This window comes from Aquila chrysaetos, chromosome 21, assembly GCF_900496995.4.
Source record: "Aquila chrysaetos chrysaetos chromosome 21, bAquChr1.4, whole genome shotgun sequence".
NCBI classification, from domain to species: domain Eukaryota; kingdom Metazoa; phylum Chordata; class Aves; order Accipitriformes; family Accipitridae; genus Aquila; species Aquila chrysaetos.
The window spans coordinates 12172365-12187164 of NC_044024.1; the positions used below are offsets into that span (position 1 = coordinate 12172365).

At 47.3% G+C, this 14800-nt stretch overlaps 2 protein-coding genes across 4 annotated transcripts in view; both read left to right on the forward strand.

Moving 5' to 3' along the window:
- LOC115333614 (nuclear pore glycoprotein p62-like) overlaps positions 1-4433 on the forward strand; it is an 18457-nt gene extending 14024 nt beyond the window's left edge. For 2 of the 3 annotated variants that reach the window (XM_029996786.2, XM_029996785.2), the window contains exon 13: positions 1380-1599. In XM_029996786.2, coding sequence (XP_029852646.1) covers positions 1380-1468 — 89 coding nt within the window. In that variant the 3' untranslated portion in view covers positions 1469-1599. Of the gene's footprint in view, positions 1-1379; positions 1600-4353 lie in introns of those variants that run through there. The other variant, XM_041119183.1, reaches the window with a different exon arrangement.
- On the forward strand, positions 3043-14345 carry LOC115333613 (nuclear pore glycoprotein p62-like). Its single transcript, XM_029996783.2, is given in 14 exon segments — positions 3043-3379; positions 3382-3499; positions 4354-4745; positions 5458-5568; positions 6031-6159; positions 7579-7674; positions 8571-8682; positions 8834-8978; positions 9395-9444; positions 9568-9702; positions 10396-10507; positions 11371-11437; positions 11775-11843; positions 14127-14345. Coding segments are annotated over 14 exon segments (1788 nt in total). The 5' UTR covers positions 3043-3219; the 3' UTR covers positions 14219-14345.
- Positions 14346-14800: the final 455 nt, after the last annotated feature.

Here is a 14800-nt window from a genome sequence, read left to right on the forward strand (position 1 = left end):
TCTAGTGGCAGCTGCTGTTGACAGTTTTCCCTCCTCATTGTCTGGTTCGTGCTGCCTCTGAAGGCCTTGTCTTGCTTGAATAGATACAAATTCAGTACAAGTTCAGCAAATCTGCGTGAAAGTTTGCAGCTTGCAGGCTAAGCCTTCGGCAAATCTAGCTACTCAAGCCAAGAAGGTGAACAGCATATGAAATCCCACAACATTACAAGTCTAAGTGATTCATTCTCTTTAAAACTTACTTATTTCAGCTGAACAACTAATATTCTTAACAACCTACTGTGCCACAATTAAATAGACTTGCTGAACAAGGATGTGGGGTGGTGCTGCTTCCACAAGTGAAAGGAGTGTTTGGACAAAGCCTTGTTCTGACCTTCTGTGTCTTCCTGAGAGAACCAGAAGGTCTTCTGTTTCGTAGTGACAACTGAATTGTGAGTTGGGCGAGAGAGATCTGTGAGACAGTGAAGCAGACTGCCATTTTATGCCATAATTATTTTTGCATGGTGAATTTTTGAAAAGTGACAAACTGAAGTGTGTTGTTGCTTAGTGTGTTACTGGAGGATTCTGGGTTTGGCGTGCTGTACGAGATAAAACCTGACCTGGACTATCTATCTCCAAGCCACAGGCTGACATAATGTCATAGACCTGTTGAATAGCTTCTGATAAGCTTTCATGGAATGAAATTAGAAACTGCTTTAGCTTGTGCCAAGAGTTTTTGTGTATTGTGATGCCTGCTGCATTCAAAGTTGGTGATCAATCAGTGGCTTACGTATTTCCAAATCAGTGATCTGCAAATAACAGATGATCTGTGTTGTGGTTGCAAGTGCTCTGCAGCTCTTCTGTGCGATTGCACTGTCTTTTGTGTATTTACAGTTTGTGTATAAAAGCTTGTTATGGCTGTGTGATAATGCTGCAAGAAAATATGTATATACTTCTAACTGATTGTGTGGTTCACCTGTAATGCGGGTAATTCAAAGTGAGTTTAGCGGGGGGTGGGTAGGGGAAAGTGGTTTATAGAGCCATGGCTTTCCCTCAAGCTGCAGACCAGTGGTTCCTGTTCAGGGAGGGTTTGCTCTGCTCTCTGATGCAGTGCCCTGAAACTACAACAAACTGGCATGGCAAACAGTGTCACCAATACGTCCCAGGATTCTTCTGATTCTGCCTGCCAGTCCCTGAATGCCTCAGAATACTTTTTAGACAATGTTCTTTCTTTGCCTTGGAGTGTTAGCAGTGCTTTGTGTTGGGTTTTCATCCTTCTTTGTGCGCTGTCAAATCTGAGTGACTGTCAAAGGTAAAATGTTTTTCTTTCTCCTTCTGCAGGCTGAACTGTGCAGGTTGTGTTTTAGGGTGATTGTAAGGTTAACCCCTTGTTTCTCCCACAGCCGTGTTGCAGAGAAAGGTAGAAGAGGTGACAAAGGTTTGCGAGAGCCGCCGCAAGGAGCAAGAGCGCAGTTTTTCGGATCACGTTTGATTGAATGACTCAAAGTTTAAAGGATTAACCTAAAATCTCCACAGAAAACAGAGGTTGTTGGGGACATAGGTCTCAAATTGTGACCTGGGTTTGTTTCTTTTCTTGCAATAAAATTTGTTGCTTGTTCCAAAGCAGTCTTTGCAGTGTCTGACCGGAATTCACCCGCTGCAGTCTGAGAGACCGCATGAAGTTTGTGCTGAAAGTATGTGCTGTGTGTGTCTCTGTTCTTCATAACTGCATGCAGGCTGGCGAGATACACAAATGCTGCCCTTGAGGGATTTAAGCAGTATGTGACTCCGTGGCTGAGCTCTCCAGTACTTGAATGTAACTGGACTGTGTTCAGTTGGGACTTCATAAGCTTGTACTCGGGTCCTTACAGAGGTGGTTTAATGAAGAGCTGTCCTCAGAAGGAGCTGCAGCAGCCAGAGAGACTCAAATTCCTCCTGTCGCTAGCTGGAGTTTGTGTTTAAATTGGGTATGCTTCCACTTCTGAAAGTGGGCCTTGTTTTCTGTACTTTTGGCAAGAAACTGCTTTTGTGCTGGTGCCTGTAAGGAGAATTTCTACGCAATTAAAAATTGGTAGATGTGCCAGTAGAAAAATGGTACTTGTGTGGTGATTTGGTGTAGCGCAGCTTGTGCAGTCACAAGGGTGCAGGAAAGAACGTGGTCAGCAAGTCTGCTGTGAGGACTTTTTAAGAGGCGGAGTCCCATCGCGGCTTTTTGATCAAGTGTGATTACAATGCACCTTCCAATGCATCTTCACTAATAGAGGGAAGTGAATGACCACATATGCCGCAGAACTGCCCTCATACTCAATTCTCCTCTGCAGTTTATGCTTCCGTTCTGCGAAATGCTGAAGGGGCGCAAATAATGCGTAATGGGCTTTCCTTCATGTTTCCCTTTCTCTGCCTGCACCCCATCTGCCTTGTGTTCTCTATCGTCCCCTGGAAGCGAGGGCAGGGCTGGCTTACTGGAGTCATTTACTGACTTTAAGGTGAGTTGAAACTTGTCAGTTGCTCGCTAACTTGGCTTAGGGCAGAAGTGTTCGCAGAGGTTCTCTGCCCCGGCCCTGCTCCAGGCAGGCTTAGGGCAGCCCCAGCTCCAGGCCCCAGCCGAGAGCGAACGGAAACGCGGTGTCGGGGAAACCCGCCCTCACCACGGCGCCGCTTTGAGGCCGCACAGCGGCTCCCGACCCCGCGGCACGGGCGCCGGGGCACCCCACCCGCACCCCAGGCCCGGCGCGGCTCGGCCCAGCCCGGCCCGCCCCGGGGCGGCCGCGTCTCCAGCGGCAGCGAGCAGCCGCTCTGGCTCCCCCGGACGCCCCGGCGCCGCCGCCGGCCGCGTCCCCCGTCACTACGGCAACGGGCAGCCCGAAAGCCCCCCGCTCCGCCCGCCTCCTGTAGCCCCGCGAGCCAATCCGGCCGGCCCGCCCACGAGCGGCGGCGGGACTAGCCAATAGCTGCTGAGGGCGGGAAGGCCCGGCCGGTGGTTGGGAGGCGGCGGAGAGGGGCGGGTGCGGAGCGGCGGTAACGTGCGTCATCGCTGCGCGCGCGCGCGCGGCGCCTGGCGGCTGGGGGCGTGCACGGCCGCCGGTGGCGGTGCGCCGAGCGGGTCGGCGGGTCTGCTGTCCGGCGGAGGCGGGGGGCTGCGGGAGCCGGGCCGCCGCCGGGTCTGGGTCTGGGTCTGGGTCTGGGTCTCGGTCTCGGTCTCCTGACGGTGTCCGTCCCTCTTCCTGCAAGGCCGCCGCCGCCATGAACCAGTTCAGCTTCGGGTCGGGCGCGGCGGGAGGCGGCTTCACCCTGGGCACGCCGAAGACGGCCGCCACCACGGCCACGGCCGGCTTCTCCTTCTCCACGCCCGCCGCCTCGGGGGGCTTCAGCTTCGGGAGCGCGGCCCAGGCGCCTGCCGGCAGCCAGCCCGCCGGCTCTTCTCGTTCAGCAGGCCGGGCGCTGCCGCGCAGCCGGCCAGCTTCAGCTTCGGGACGCCGGCCACGGCCACCGCGACGCCGGCAGCAAACGTGTTCCCGCTGGGGTGAGAGGCCCGGGGGTCGGCCGGAGCCGGGGTGGGCGCGTTGGCTTTGCTGAGCGGCCCCGGCCACGGGGGAGCGCGAGTGGGTGATGCCCTCCTCGTTGCTTTGGAGGTGCTTTGCAAGCAATTCTCAAGGGAGCGAACCTGTTGCTCCTGTGCCTTAGAGCTCCCGCTGTGCTGTAGCACATCGGGAAAAGCGTTCGGCGAGACCTGGTCCTTGTCGATGCTGACTTTTTCAGACAGGTGTTAAGACGGGCAAGGTGTTCCACGCTGCGCTCTGTAACTGGGGTATTGATGCTTGCGTGAAGCAACGATAAAACTTTGCGTCCGAGCGTGAAATGTCGTGTCCTTTCTGATCCGAATCCGGAGCGCTCGGCCTGTTTCTTCAGCCAAGCGGGACCGTTTTGTCCTTAGGAAAGGCTGTAAGCTTTGAGGTGATTTGTCAGAACTGCTGTTGTGTAAGAGGCTTGCCAGATGGGAGCAGTGGGAAGGGAGCTCAAGTGGGGACTAGCAGTAAAAGTTGAAAAAAATAGTCTTGCGTAGGGGAGGTGAAAAGGGTGCTTGGGAGCTGAGAGCATAAGCAACTCCGCTTACACTGCCAGAATGTCTTCTGGTGCCTGGATGGGTGGAGGGTAGTTAAGGGGGAGTCAGTATGAAGAGACTTAACAGAGGATCGCAGATGCCAGGAGCTGCGATGCAGTCTTCGTCAACATTGAAACGTAAGCCTGGTGAAGCGCATGCCGTTTTGCAAGGTGGTTTCTGCTGTCAGCAAGTGGTCTGTAAGAAACTTGACTGGATGTATGTGTCAAAGAGATTGGCTTCTCTTCTTTTCTTTTTACTTTTCTTTCCTTCTCTAGGGCAAATGCACCAAAGTTAAACTTTGGAGGCAGTACTGCAACTCAAGCTACTGGAATCACAGGGGGCTTTGGCTTTGGTAGCTCTGTACCAACCAGCGTGCCCTCAAGTCAAGCAGCAGCCCCTTCTGGCTTTGTGTTTGGATCTGCTGGCACCACCGCCACCACCGCCGGCACCACCGCTCAGTCTGGGACGACCGGAGGGTTTACTTTTTCCAGTGGTACCACAACTCAGGCCGGGACAGCCAGCTTCAACATCGGCACTGCAGCTCCACAGGCAGCGCCCACAGGGTTGACCTTTGGAACAGCACCTGCAGCTGCTGCCACCACTGCTGCCACCTTAGGAGCTGCAACCCAGTCAACAACCCCCTTCAGCCTTGGGGGGCAGTCCTCAGGTGAGTGCCTGGGCTTGAAATGGCAGCTGTAGTCAGGAAGCCTGTCTGCACAGAGAGCAGCTGGGGATGGTGTGGAGGTTCTGCAGCCTCCTGTTTCTGGTGGTGTGAAATGAAGCGAGTGGCTGGAATCAGTGGTTTTTTCTGATATGCCCGTCCAGGGTCTTCAGTGACGAGTAACAATTGCTATTTAGCCTTTGGGTTTGGAGAGTGAGGCTGAAATAATTTTGCCAGTGTGTGTGGAAGTGCCAGCTGCATTTGAAGCGCTTTTAAAATGTTTTTGGTGGGTTTGCTGGTGCAGAGGGAAAGGGCTGGGAGCGGTGGGGAGGGTGAGCCGCAGGATGTGCCTGTCCCGCTGTTCACCTCCCTGACGGCAGGAACCTGCGCCGTCCCGCAGAGTCTGGCAAAAGCTCAGTTTGCAGCTTTTGATTTACTTGTTGGTGACAGTGCAGTCCTCGGAGGGAAGGTCACGAGCTCTGGGGTGAGGGTGATGTTCATCTGTGTTAGAATTGTTCTTGCAAGTCTTTTTAGGTAACGAGCTTTGTTAGCTCTAGTTCATTTCCTGGCTAACGCGGAGTACTTGTTACATTGAATGTTAATGTTTTTCTGATACTCTTACTGCTTCTAACTTGACTGTCGCTGTGATCAGCAGAAACTACAGCGTCTCTGTAGTAAAAGGTCCGTCTTTTCCTTTTACTTATGCTACTTGTTCCAGGTCTAAACTTTGGGTCACTGCCGTCAACAGCAGCCACTAGTGCGCCCACAGCAACGCTGACCGCTAGTACCAGCCAGGGACCCACTCTGTCCTTTGGAACCAAACTTGGAGGTAGGAAGTGATTCTGGGAAATAATTACTCAAGACTTTATGAATCTGCTGCCCTTCTGGGAACGGTTTTCTAACCCGGAGTCTGGAAATGGGCTACAAGCGCTTGTTACTGTGAATTTGCAACGGCCTCAGTAATCTGTGACAGGTCACAGAGCCGTTGAACTTGGTATCCTGTATTTTTTGTTGCGTCCCACGTGCCAAGTTCTGTTCTGTAGTTGCTGCTGGAGCGTAGTGGAAGGGAGCCGCAGGTTTAAAGGGTACATTGGAAATTGGAAATGCGATAGAGCTGAGGGTGAATAAGAGGAGAACTATTTTAAAATTCTTACATAGGCCCAATACACATCCATAAAAAACCTGGTGTAGATGGGCAAATTTGTGTCCCATTCTCAGCACGATTCTTCTGAAGTGGGCGAGAGCTTGATGCGGTCTGGTTGTACAAGGTGGACGCTTTTTCTGTTTGTAGTACCATCCACAGCTGCTACAACTGCCTCTACCACCACAACCTCCATTCTTGGTTCAACGGGGCCTACGTTGTTTGCGTCTATAGCGAGTTCTTCAGCACCGACGCCGTCTACCACCACGGGCCTCTCGCGTAAGACACAATATACAGCTTTTATCTGTTGTGGGGAATAAATGAGCAGCGTGGTTGGTGCTGCCTGTCAGTAGTGGAGCTGCAGATGCTGGGGTAATATGGGAGACTTGAAAAGGCCAGCTCTTCTCGCTTCTCTTTGCCACCTTCCTTCTTTGTGATTTCTGGCAAACTGTCTTCAATGGTGAGGCATGGAGGGTTTTGTTCAAACCAAAGCACTCTTTAGATTCAGAGTGGGCAAGCAGCATGGGTCAGTTTTAGCTGTATGTGAATTTTTTGTTTCTCTGTCTGGGTAGCGTTGCCACAACTGAGCTTTCTAGTGATGGTTTAGCTGCTATCTTCTCCAGACCCCAGTGCCTTGAGTCTGGTTGCATCTGCCTTTGACTCTTGCATTAGGTGTTGGCACTTCTTTAAGCACAGTGGTCTGTGACAGTGGAGATGCAGTGTGCTAAAAACAGGTATTCACACAGCTGTATGTTTCCAAGTTCCTCTGGTAATAACTGGCAAGTTTCCTCTTGCAAAACTATTTTTGTGGCAGGAAATAGTGTCTGTTTTCTGATAGCTTTAAGGCAGTAGCCCAGGTTTGAAGATGGTCCTAACAGCTTTCTTTCTGAACCTGCAATGAGATGTTAACGCTTCAGTTTCCTTTGGTTATGGAGACTAGCTACAGTCAATGTTTACCAGAGCTAATGCAACTATTCCATAGGTAATGCTGTCTGACACCTACCTCTGAAAATTTAGGCAGCTGCTCCCAAGGACCTTCACAAGTTTTATGTTAAAGCCGCACTGGTTACTTTTAACTGATCATCTGCAATTTGTAGATGCCATATATACCAGCCTAACAACTTGTATTTTTAGTAGCTCTACAATGCTTGCACTGCTACTGGAGTTCCAAAGCTGACCTTAACCTTAGTGTTACAGAATGCTTTTAAGCTAATGGGCATTCTCTGTTTATGAGGATGTCTGAAACCTTGTTCTTAGATGATGATAGGTGGGTTGTTTCCAGGCAACCGAGATGTGACCGGCGTGTTTCCTGTAGTATGTGCAACTGTATTGCTTTAGCAAGCAGGCTCATGCAGAGATTGCATTTCCTGCCTGCCAGTGTCCAGTACCTGTTGCTTATTTTAGCATTTGAGAGCAGTTAAATGTTAGATAATTCAAAGTAGGTAAAGAGAAGTGACAGTAGCTTGGCACCTGGGCTGATCAAGCTTCCTGGAAGAAGCGCAGAGCATTTTGGCTATTTTATAGCTTCAGCCTGCCTTTTTCAGTGTTGCGTCTGGGTGATCCTTCACCTGAGCAGTGATCCTGGTTAATACAAGTAAAGAGCCAATGGAGGTGGGTGAGCAGGCAGGGTAGAGCTTTTCAAAGGGGCAATGTATTTAATAGGGTATGCAAGCTCTTAATGTTGTCTTTGGTTTACAGTTGGTGCCCCTTCCACTGGGACAGCCAGTCTTGGAACGCTTGGGTTTGGATTAAAAGCTCCTGGAACAACAGCTGCCGCAACAAGCACTGCCACTAGTAAGAAGTAGATGCTGAAATAACACAGTATTTCTTTCTGCGATCCTTCTTTTCCATCTCCCCAAGTGCACAGTTACTTATGACTTCTGCGAGCCTGTCCACGGCAAAGGGACTTTGGGTGAAGGGAGGCCTGTAGGCTTTGATGTTCTAGTCTGGAGCAAGTAAAGTGAATAGCTTAGCTGCTCCTTCTCTAGCCTGCCTGTGTATGTGCAGAATTGCTCTAAGGGGTGAGGGCAAGGTGTCCCGATGGGGGAAGGGAGAGGCCAAAGACTTGCAGGGAGCCTTAGGGAGAGACGTTTTGTGTTTCAGTTCTGCCCCATTAATCTGTTTCTTCCATATCGTAAGTTTCAAACTGTAGGATTTCATTAACTTTTCTTCAAAAGTAAAAAAGGTTTAGATGAGTGCTGTATTTAAGTGGCAACCCTCCTGTGAAAACCTGCAGTGGAATTTGCTGCTGCACAGTGTTGGGATTCAGGACTGAACATCCTTTTCCGGATGCAGTTATCGGTCAGTTTTCAGTGTAGTAACATGGGTGCTGCTCAGCTCTCAAGGTCTTTCTAAAGGTTGTTTCTGGAGTGTCTGTGAAGAATTTGAGCTCAATGCCTAGAAGTGCTGTGTAAGTGGCTGCCAGTACCATGTGATAGATGCCCTTAGTTTTGTGAAAACATGGAAATGGCGTGTCCTGCAAAGACGCAGGAGAGGAACTGGGTGTGCTGGTAGTTACTAGGCCTAATCTTAAAACACAAGGAGACTGAGAGGGGTGTGTGGTCTAGGGCTGTGTTTCTTTGAACAATGCCCAGATGAAGTGCAGGTGAAGTGTTTATTGGACCTGTTCTCGATTTGTTAGATAGCAGAAGTGTCCTCTTCTGTTGCGTGACTTGCATCTCTTCTTTCAGGCACTACTTCTGCTTCTGGCTTTGCTTTGAATCTTAAGCCATTAACTACGACTGGTGTGATTGGAGCTGTGACTTCTACAGCTGCCATAACCACAACCACCACCACCAGCAGGTGAGTGTTGTGTTATAACCAGCTATCTCCTGACTGGGGCAAGAGGCAGTATTAATGCTGGTATCTGGTGGAGGAAGGGGAAGTGAGTGTTGTCATGTTTATATTTTGGGTTTTGATCTTGTGTTCTGTACTGTCTCATGCTTCCTCTCAGTGCGCCTCCAGTGATGACTTATGCCCAGCTGGAGAGTTTGATAAACAAGTGGAGTCTGGAACTGGAGGACCAAGAGAAACACTTTCTCCATCAAGCTACGCAAGTTAATGCCTGGGATCGGATGCTGATAGAGAATGGAGAGAAGGTAAGGTGACATGCAGTGTAACCTGATTTTGCTTGCTTGGATCCTTAAAGGCCTTCAGTGTTAGAGATGCAGCAAGTCATTTAGTGGGACTTTCTACTTGTAAAAAAAAAATAGATGTGAATTTTACCTGGATGCTTGTAAAAGACTCACTCACTGTATGTCTATTCTGGCCTTTAGGCGCGGAAGCTTGGAAATGTGTTGTGTGAGTTTACACTGTTAACTATGCAAGTTATCTTGGGGTGGAGCTTTCAAAGCCAAACCTCCATGATTCAGTTTTTGGTTTGTAAATCTTTATGTAACTGTTTCTTGTTTCTAGTAGACATTTGTATGGCGCTGGCTTTCTCAGTTCCGCCACTCTTCTTTTATGAATTGAGTTTTGAATTTTCGTAGTATAATTAAGTGTCTTCTGTTTCCAGATTACTTCATTACACAGAGAAGTAGAGAAAGTGAAGCTTGATCAGAAGAGGTACGAAACTATGAACGCTTGAAATGATGCAAGAAAAGAAAGAAAATCTTCTTGGGTTGTGGTACGGCAGATGTAGAATGTATGTAACCTCTAAGTTGAGTAGCTAACATTTTCTCTTTCCAGACTGGATCAGGAACTAGACTTCATTCTGTCACAGCAGAAAGAGCTTGAAGACTTGTTGACCCCTCTGGAGGAGTCTGTGAAGGAACAGAGCGGGACTATCTACTTGCAGCATGCAGATGAAGAACGGGAGAGGACGTAAGACAAAAATCTGCTAGGAACGTGTGATGAGCAGGCTGATGTGGTGATGATCAATCAGCAAGAAGTAGAGTTGGGATGCATGACAATATTGAACTCTCTGTGGCCTTTTTCAAATATGTAATCCTGTTTTATGCACGGCAACTTAGATTTCACGCATTAGAAATAGGGGAATTGGGACGGGAAGCCCTTGAACGAGCATGAAAAGCTCTTTGGATGTTGTTCTAATCAGCCGTCTGGGAAAAGGTTACTAATGTTGGCATAATCTCTAAAAATCAATGATTATTTAGCGATGGAAGTGATGAGAGCAGAATGCACTATGTGTGGCTCAGGCATCCTTGTAAGCCTTAAGTGTTGACTTGCAGCAGGGTAATTAAAAGGAGTGTTTGTCTGGTTCAAGAGATGTGAGTCTTGAAGAATCTGGGCTAGCTGGTTCCTTCAGTTCTGACAAAACCTTCCAGAAAGCCCTCCACACTATTGCTTGTCTGTCTCCGTGTATCTATGAAGAGAGAAAGAGGTTAGGAGTTACTTCATCTGATAGAATGCCTCTTGTGGTGCTGTTCCCACCTATCTGCCAGCCTTGGTTGAAAGGCGTGGAAGCTAATTCTGATTGTCCAAAGTTGGTGTGACTGGGAGCAGGTCTTCTGAAGTTTGCTTTAAATATTCTGACCTTGGTTCCCATGTGTTTTGCAGCTATAAACTGGCTGAAAACATAGATGCTCAGTTGAAGCACATGGCACAAGATCTGAAGGACATTATTGAGCATTTGAATACATCAGGAGGCCCAGCAGACACGAGTGACCCGGTAAATCCAAGCTTTATTTTGTTGTGCGTTGGTAAGAGACAAAGGATAATTAAACAGTTCTGACTCTTCATTTGTCCACTCATGGATACTTTGCTGCCCGTAGTTTCAAGCTTGGAAGGGTATTTTGTTTTGTCCTTGGGTTGGTTCTCTCTGGTAAAACTTGTGTTGTAACACAGCACAAGGCAGCCTGACTCATGTACTTATTCTGCAGTTCTCGTAATGGTTTTCAAAGTATCTCATTCTGGTATGAACTCTGGTTATTTGCTTGTTGTCTAATTTTATGTAGATTACAACTTGTTTCTTTGCTGTGATCTGGCTACCTGCTGCACCGCTTGCATCTTTCTTGAGGCAAATCTAAATTTTGTTCAGACTGCCCTCCATAACTGCTGGTTCTTTTTCCTTATACTACTTTTGTATCCTCATGAAAACAAGATCTGAATTACCATCTCTTTCTGATATGTATTAAATTGATCTTGATACTCCTTCTGGCTTTACTGAGAAGCTCTTTTTCAGTAAAAATTTCCCGTCAGTATTGCAGATGGAGGATTTTTCCCATTCCTTTTTACTTTTGCCACCTCAAGCCTAAGGTGATTAATGTGGTGGTTCCTAGGTCTGAACTGGAATAAGCCTGAGCCGCTGGCATATACTCTAAACCAGTCTGTTTTCCTGACGGTAAGGAGAAGAAAAGCAACAGAGTTGCTGCATAGACTTCCCTTGTAAAGTGGCTGCTAAGTTAGTGGAGCTCTACATATGATAAATTTGAGTGCATCATGTTCCAAAGGCATGGACAGGCAGGCTGTCTTTTACCGCGCTTAGTTTTTATGTAGTGTAACAAATGACTTGCTCCTTCTCTTTCTGCTCAGCTTCAGCAGATCTGTAAAATTTTGAATGCGCACATGGATTCGTTGCAGTGGATTGAGCAGAACTCAGGTGAGAGTCATCTTCAGCTTTTGGGGAGTGTAGACAGAAAGCATGTAGCATGTGTGCAAGTGTGTTTTGAACGTAACTGAATTCCTGAAGATCCCTGAGGAATCTTCTCCTCATCACCTTCATTGGTACAGTCCCTTCTGTGCTTGAATTCTCCTGATGTGCATTAAAGGCCTCTGCTGAGAAGTAATTCTGGGCAACTGCTAATGTTTTACAGAAAAGCAGCACTTGAAATGCATCAGTGCAAAGCAGAGGACTTGAAAACCTTATGCTTTGTTCTATGAGACTAAGGTTAAATATTTCAACTTCTAAAATGTTGTGGGGTTTCCCTTTGGAATAGGAAAATTGGTGAGGGTGTATGTGTTTAATGTTATCATCCTGCCCGCCACAACAGGAAAGCCACATCCAGGTAAGCCTGAGCAGCATGCGTTTATCTGCAGGCATGGTAACTCTGGAGTCATAGTGTGGAAATTTCACAGTAGCAGTAACTTGAGATGTAGTGCAGAGCAGCAGGTGCACTTGACAGTGAAAACTTGATAGTGTAGTTACTGTTGTTTCTTGTGCTGGATTTGCCCTTAACCAGTGGTTAACCATGGTGCCATACTAAAAACAAGCAGAAAAAAGGAACTTTTCTCGCAGGGAGTGCCTCCTTGTGAGGGATTCAAGAATTCTGCATTCCACAGGTTTTGATTTTAACTGATGTTAGCAGCCACACGGGGGCATGGCAGAATAAAGCAGTGCTGCTCTCACCAGCACCAAATTGCACTGTCTGGCTGCAGTGCTGTGAAAGTGCTTACACCTGGTGTACTTCCTGGGTGAAAGCAGGCGTACTGCTATCCATGTTTAACTAGTATTACTGGCTTAGGTCAGGATTTAATTTGGCTTTATCTTCCGGAACATAGGTGCTAACTTCCGCATTGCAAACATGCCTGTATTGGGAAATCTGGTGCAGCTCCTGTGGCATCAGAATTCTGACTTTACAGAATGTGTGTGAAAATAGCAACCTGTTTCCTTTAAATTTTCCTAGAAGGGAGACCCATTTTTTTTGCTCTGTCATTCAGTACTGAAGAAAATGTCTTATCAGTTAATAACGATTCATTGTCTTTGCTGGGAAATGTACATCTAAAGAAACAGTTCCTCTTCAGTTCACCTTCAAACAAGAAAGAGGCAGTCAGCCCAAGAAATTGCAGTTTTTAAAAAAGGTTAACGTACCTCTCTGTTTCTGTGGGGTCCTTAGCAAGGAGAAGAATTCCTGTTACTACTGTGTACTTAAAAGTGGTACAGTGGGAAAACGATGCAATTTTGAAGTAAGCCTTCACATAGCCCTTGCCATTAGTAAATTGATTCTGGCCTGGGAAGAACACATTCCTTAACATTCTTTTTCTATATAAAAAAAAAAAAAAAAAACCAACAACCTGCAAAGCAAAACTAGGACATCTGTGGTGTAGGTAATGTTACCAGTTTTGCTTCCTGTGGGATACCTCCAGCAGTGTTTCGCCACAGCCAGTGATCTTTCCTAGGCATACATATACACAGTAGCTGTAAACGTGCCTGACTTGATAAACAATTATGTGCAACTGTCAACCTACCATGCCACAATTAAATAGACTTGCTGAACAAGGATGTGGGGTGGTGCTGCTTCCACAAGTGAAAGGAGTGTTTGGACAAAGCCTTGTTCTGACCTTCTGTGTCTTCCTGAGAGAACCAGAAGGTCTTCTGTTTCGTAGTGACAACTGAATTGTGAGTTGGGCGAGAGAGATCTGTGAGACAGTGAAGCAGACTGCCATTTTATGCCATAATTATTTTTGCATGGTGAATTTTTGAAAAGTGACAAACTGAAGTGTGTTGTTGCTTAGTGTGTTACTGGAGGATTCTGGGTTTGGCGTGCTGTACGAGATAAAACCTGACCTGGACTATCTATCTCCAAGCCACAGGCTGACATAATGTCATAGACCTGTTGAATAGCTTCTGATAAGCTTTCATGGAATGAAATTAGAAACTGCTTTAGCTTGTGCCAAGAGTTTTTGTGTATTGTGATGCCTGCTGCATTCAAAGTTGGTGATCAATCAGTGGCTTACGTATTTCCAAATCAGTGATCTGCAAATAACAGATGATCTGTGTTGTGGCTGCAAGTGCTCTGCAGCTCTTCTGTGCGATTGCACTGTCTTTTGTGTATTTACAGTTTGTGTATAAAAGCTTGTTATGGCTGTGTGATAATGCTGCAAGAAAATATGTATATACTTCTAACTGATTGTGTGGTTCACCTGTAATGCGGGTAATTCAAAGTGAGTTTAGCGGGGGGGTGGGTAGGGGAAAGTGGTTTATAGAGCCATGGCTTTCCCTCAAGCTGCAGACCAGTGGTTCCTGTTCAGGGAGGGTTTGCTCTGCTCTCTGATGCAGTGCCCTGAAACTACAACAAACTGGCATGGCAAACAGTGTCACCAATACGTCCCAGGATTCTTCTGATTCTGCCTGCCAGTCCCTGAATGCCTCAGAATACTTTTTAGACAATGTTCTTTCTTTGCCTTGGAGTGTTAGCAGTGCTTTGTGTTGGGTTTTCATCCTTCTTTGTGCGCTGTCAAATCTGAGTGACTGTCAAAGGTAAAATGTTTTTCTTTCTCCTTCTGCAGGCTGAACTGTGCAGGTTGTGTTTTAGGGTGATTGTAAGGTTAACCCCTTGTTTCTCCCACAGCCGTGTTGCAGAGAAAGGTAGAAGAGGTGACAAAGGTTTGCGAGAGCCGCCGCAAGGAGCAAGAGCGCAGTTTTCGGATCACGTTTGATTGAATGACTCAAAGTTTAAAGGATTAACCTAAAATCTCCACAGAAAACAGAGGTTGTTGGGGACATAGGTCTCAAATTGTGACCTGGGTTTGTTTCTTTTCTTGCAATAAAATTTGTTGCTTGTTCCAAAGCAGTCTTTGCAGTGTCTGACCGGAATTCACCCGCTGCAGTCTGAGAGACCGCATGAAGTTTGTGCTGAAAGTATGTGCTGTGTGTGTCTCTGTTCTTCATAACTGCATGCAGGCTGGCGAGATACACAAATGCTGCCCTTGAGGGATTTAAGCAGTATGTGACTCCGTGGCTGAGCTCTCCAGTACTTGAATGTAACTGGACTGTGTTCAGTTGGGACTTCATAAGCTTGTACTCGGGTCCTTACAGAGGTGGTTTAATGAAGAGCTGTCCTCAGAAGGAGCTGCAGCAGCCAGAGAGACTCAAATTCCTCCTGTCGCTAGCTGGAGTTTGTGTTTAAATTGGGTATGCTTCCACTTCTGAAAGTGGGCCTTGTTTTCTGTACTTTTGGCAAGAAACTGCTTTTGTGCTGGTGCCTGTAAGGAGAATTTCTACGCAATTAAAAATTGGTAGATG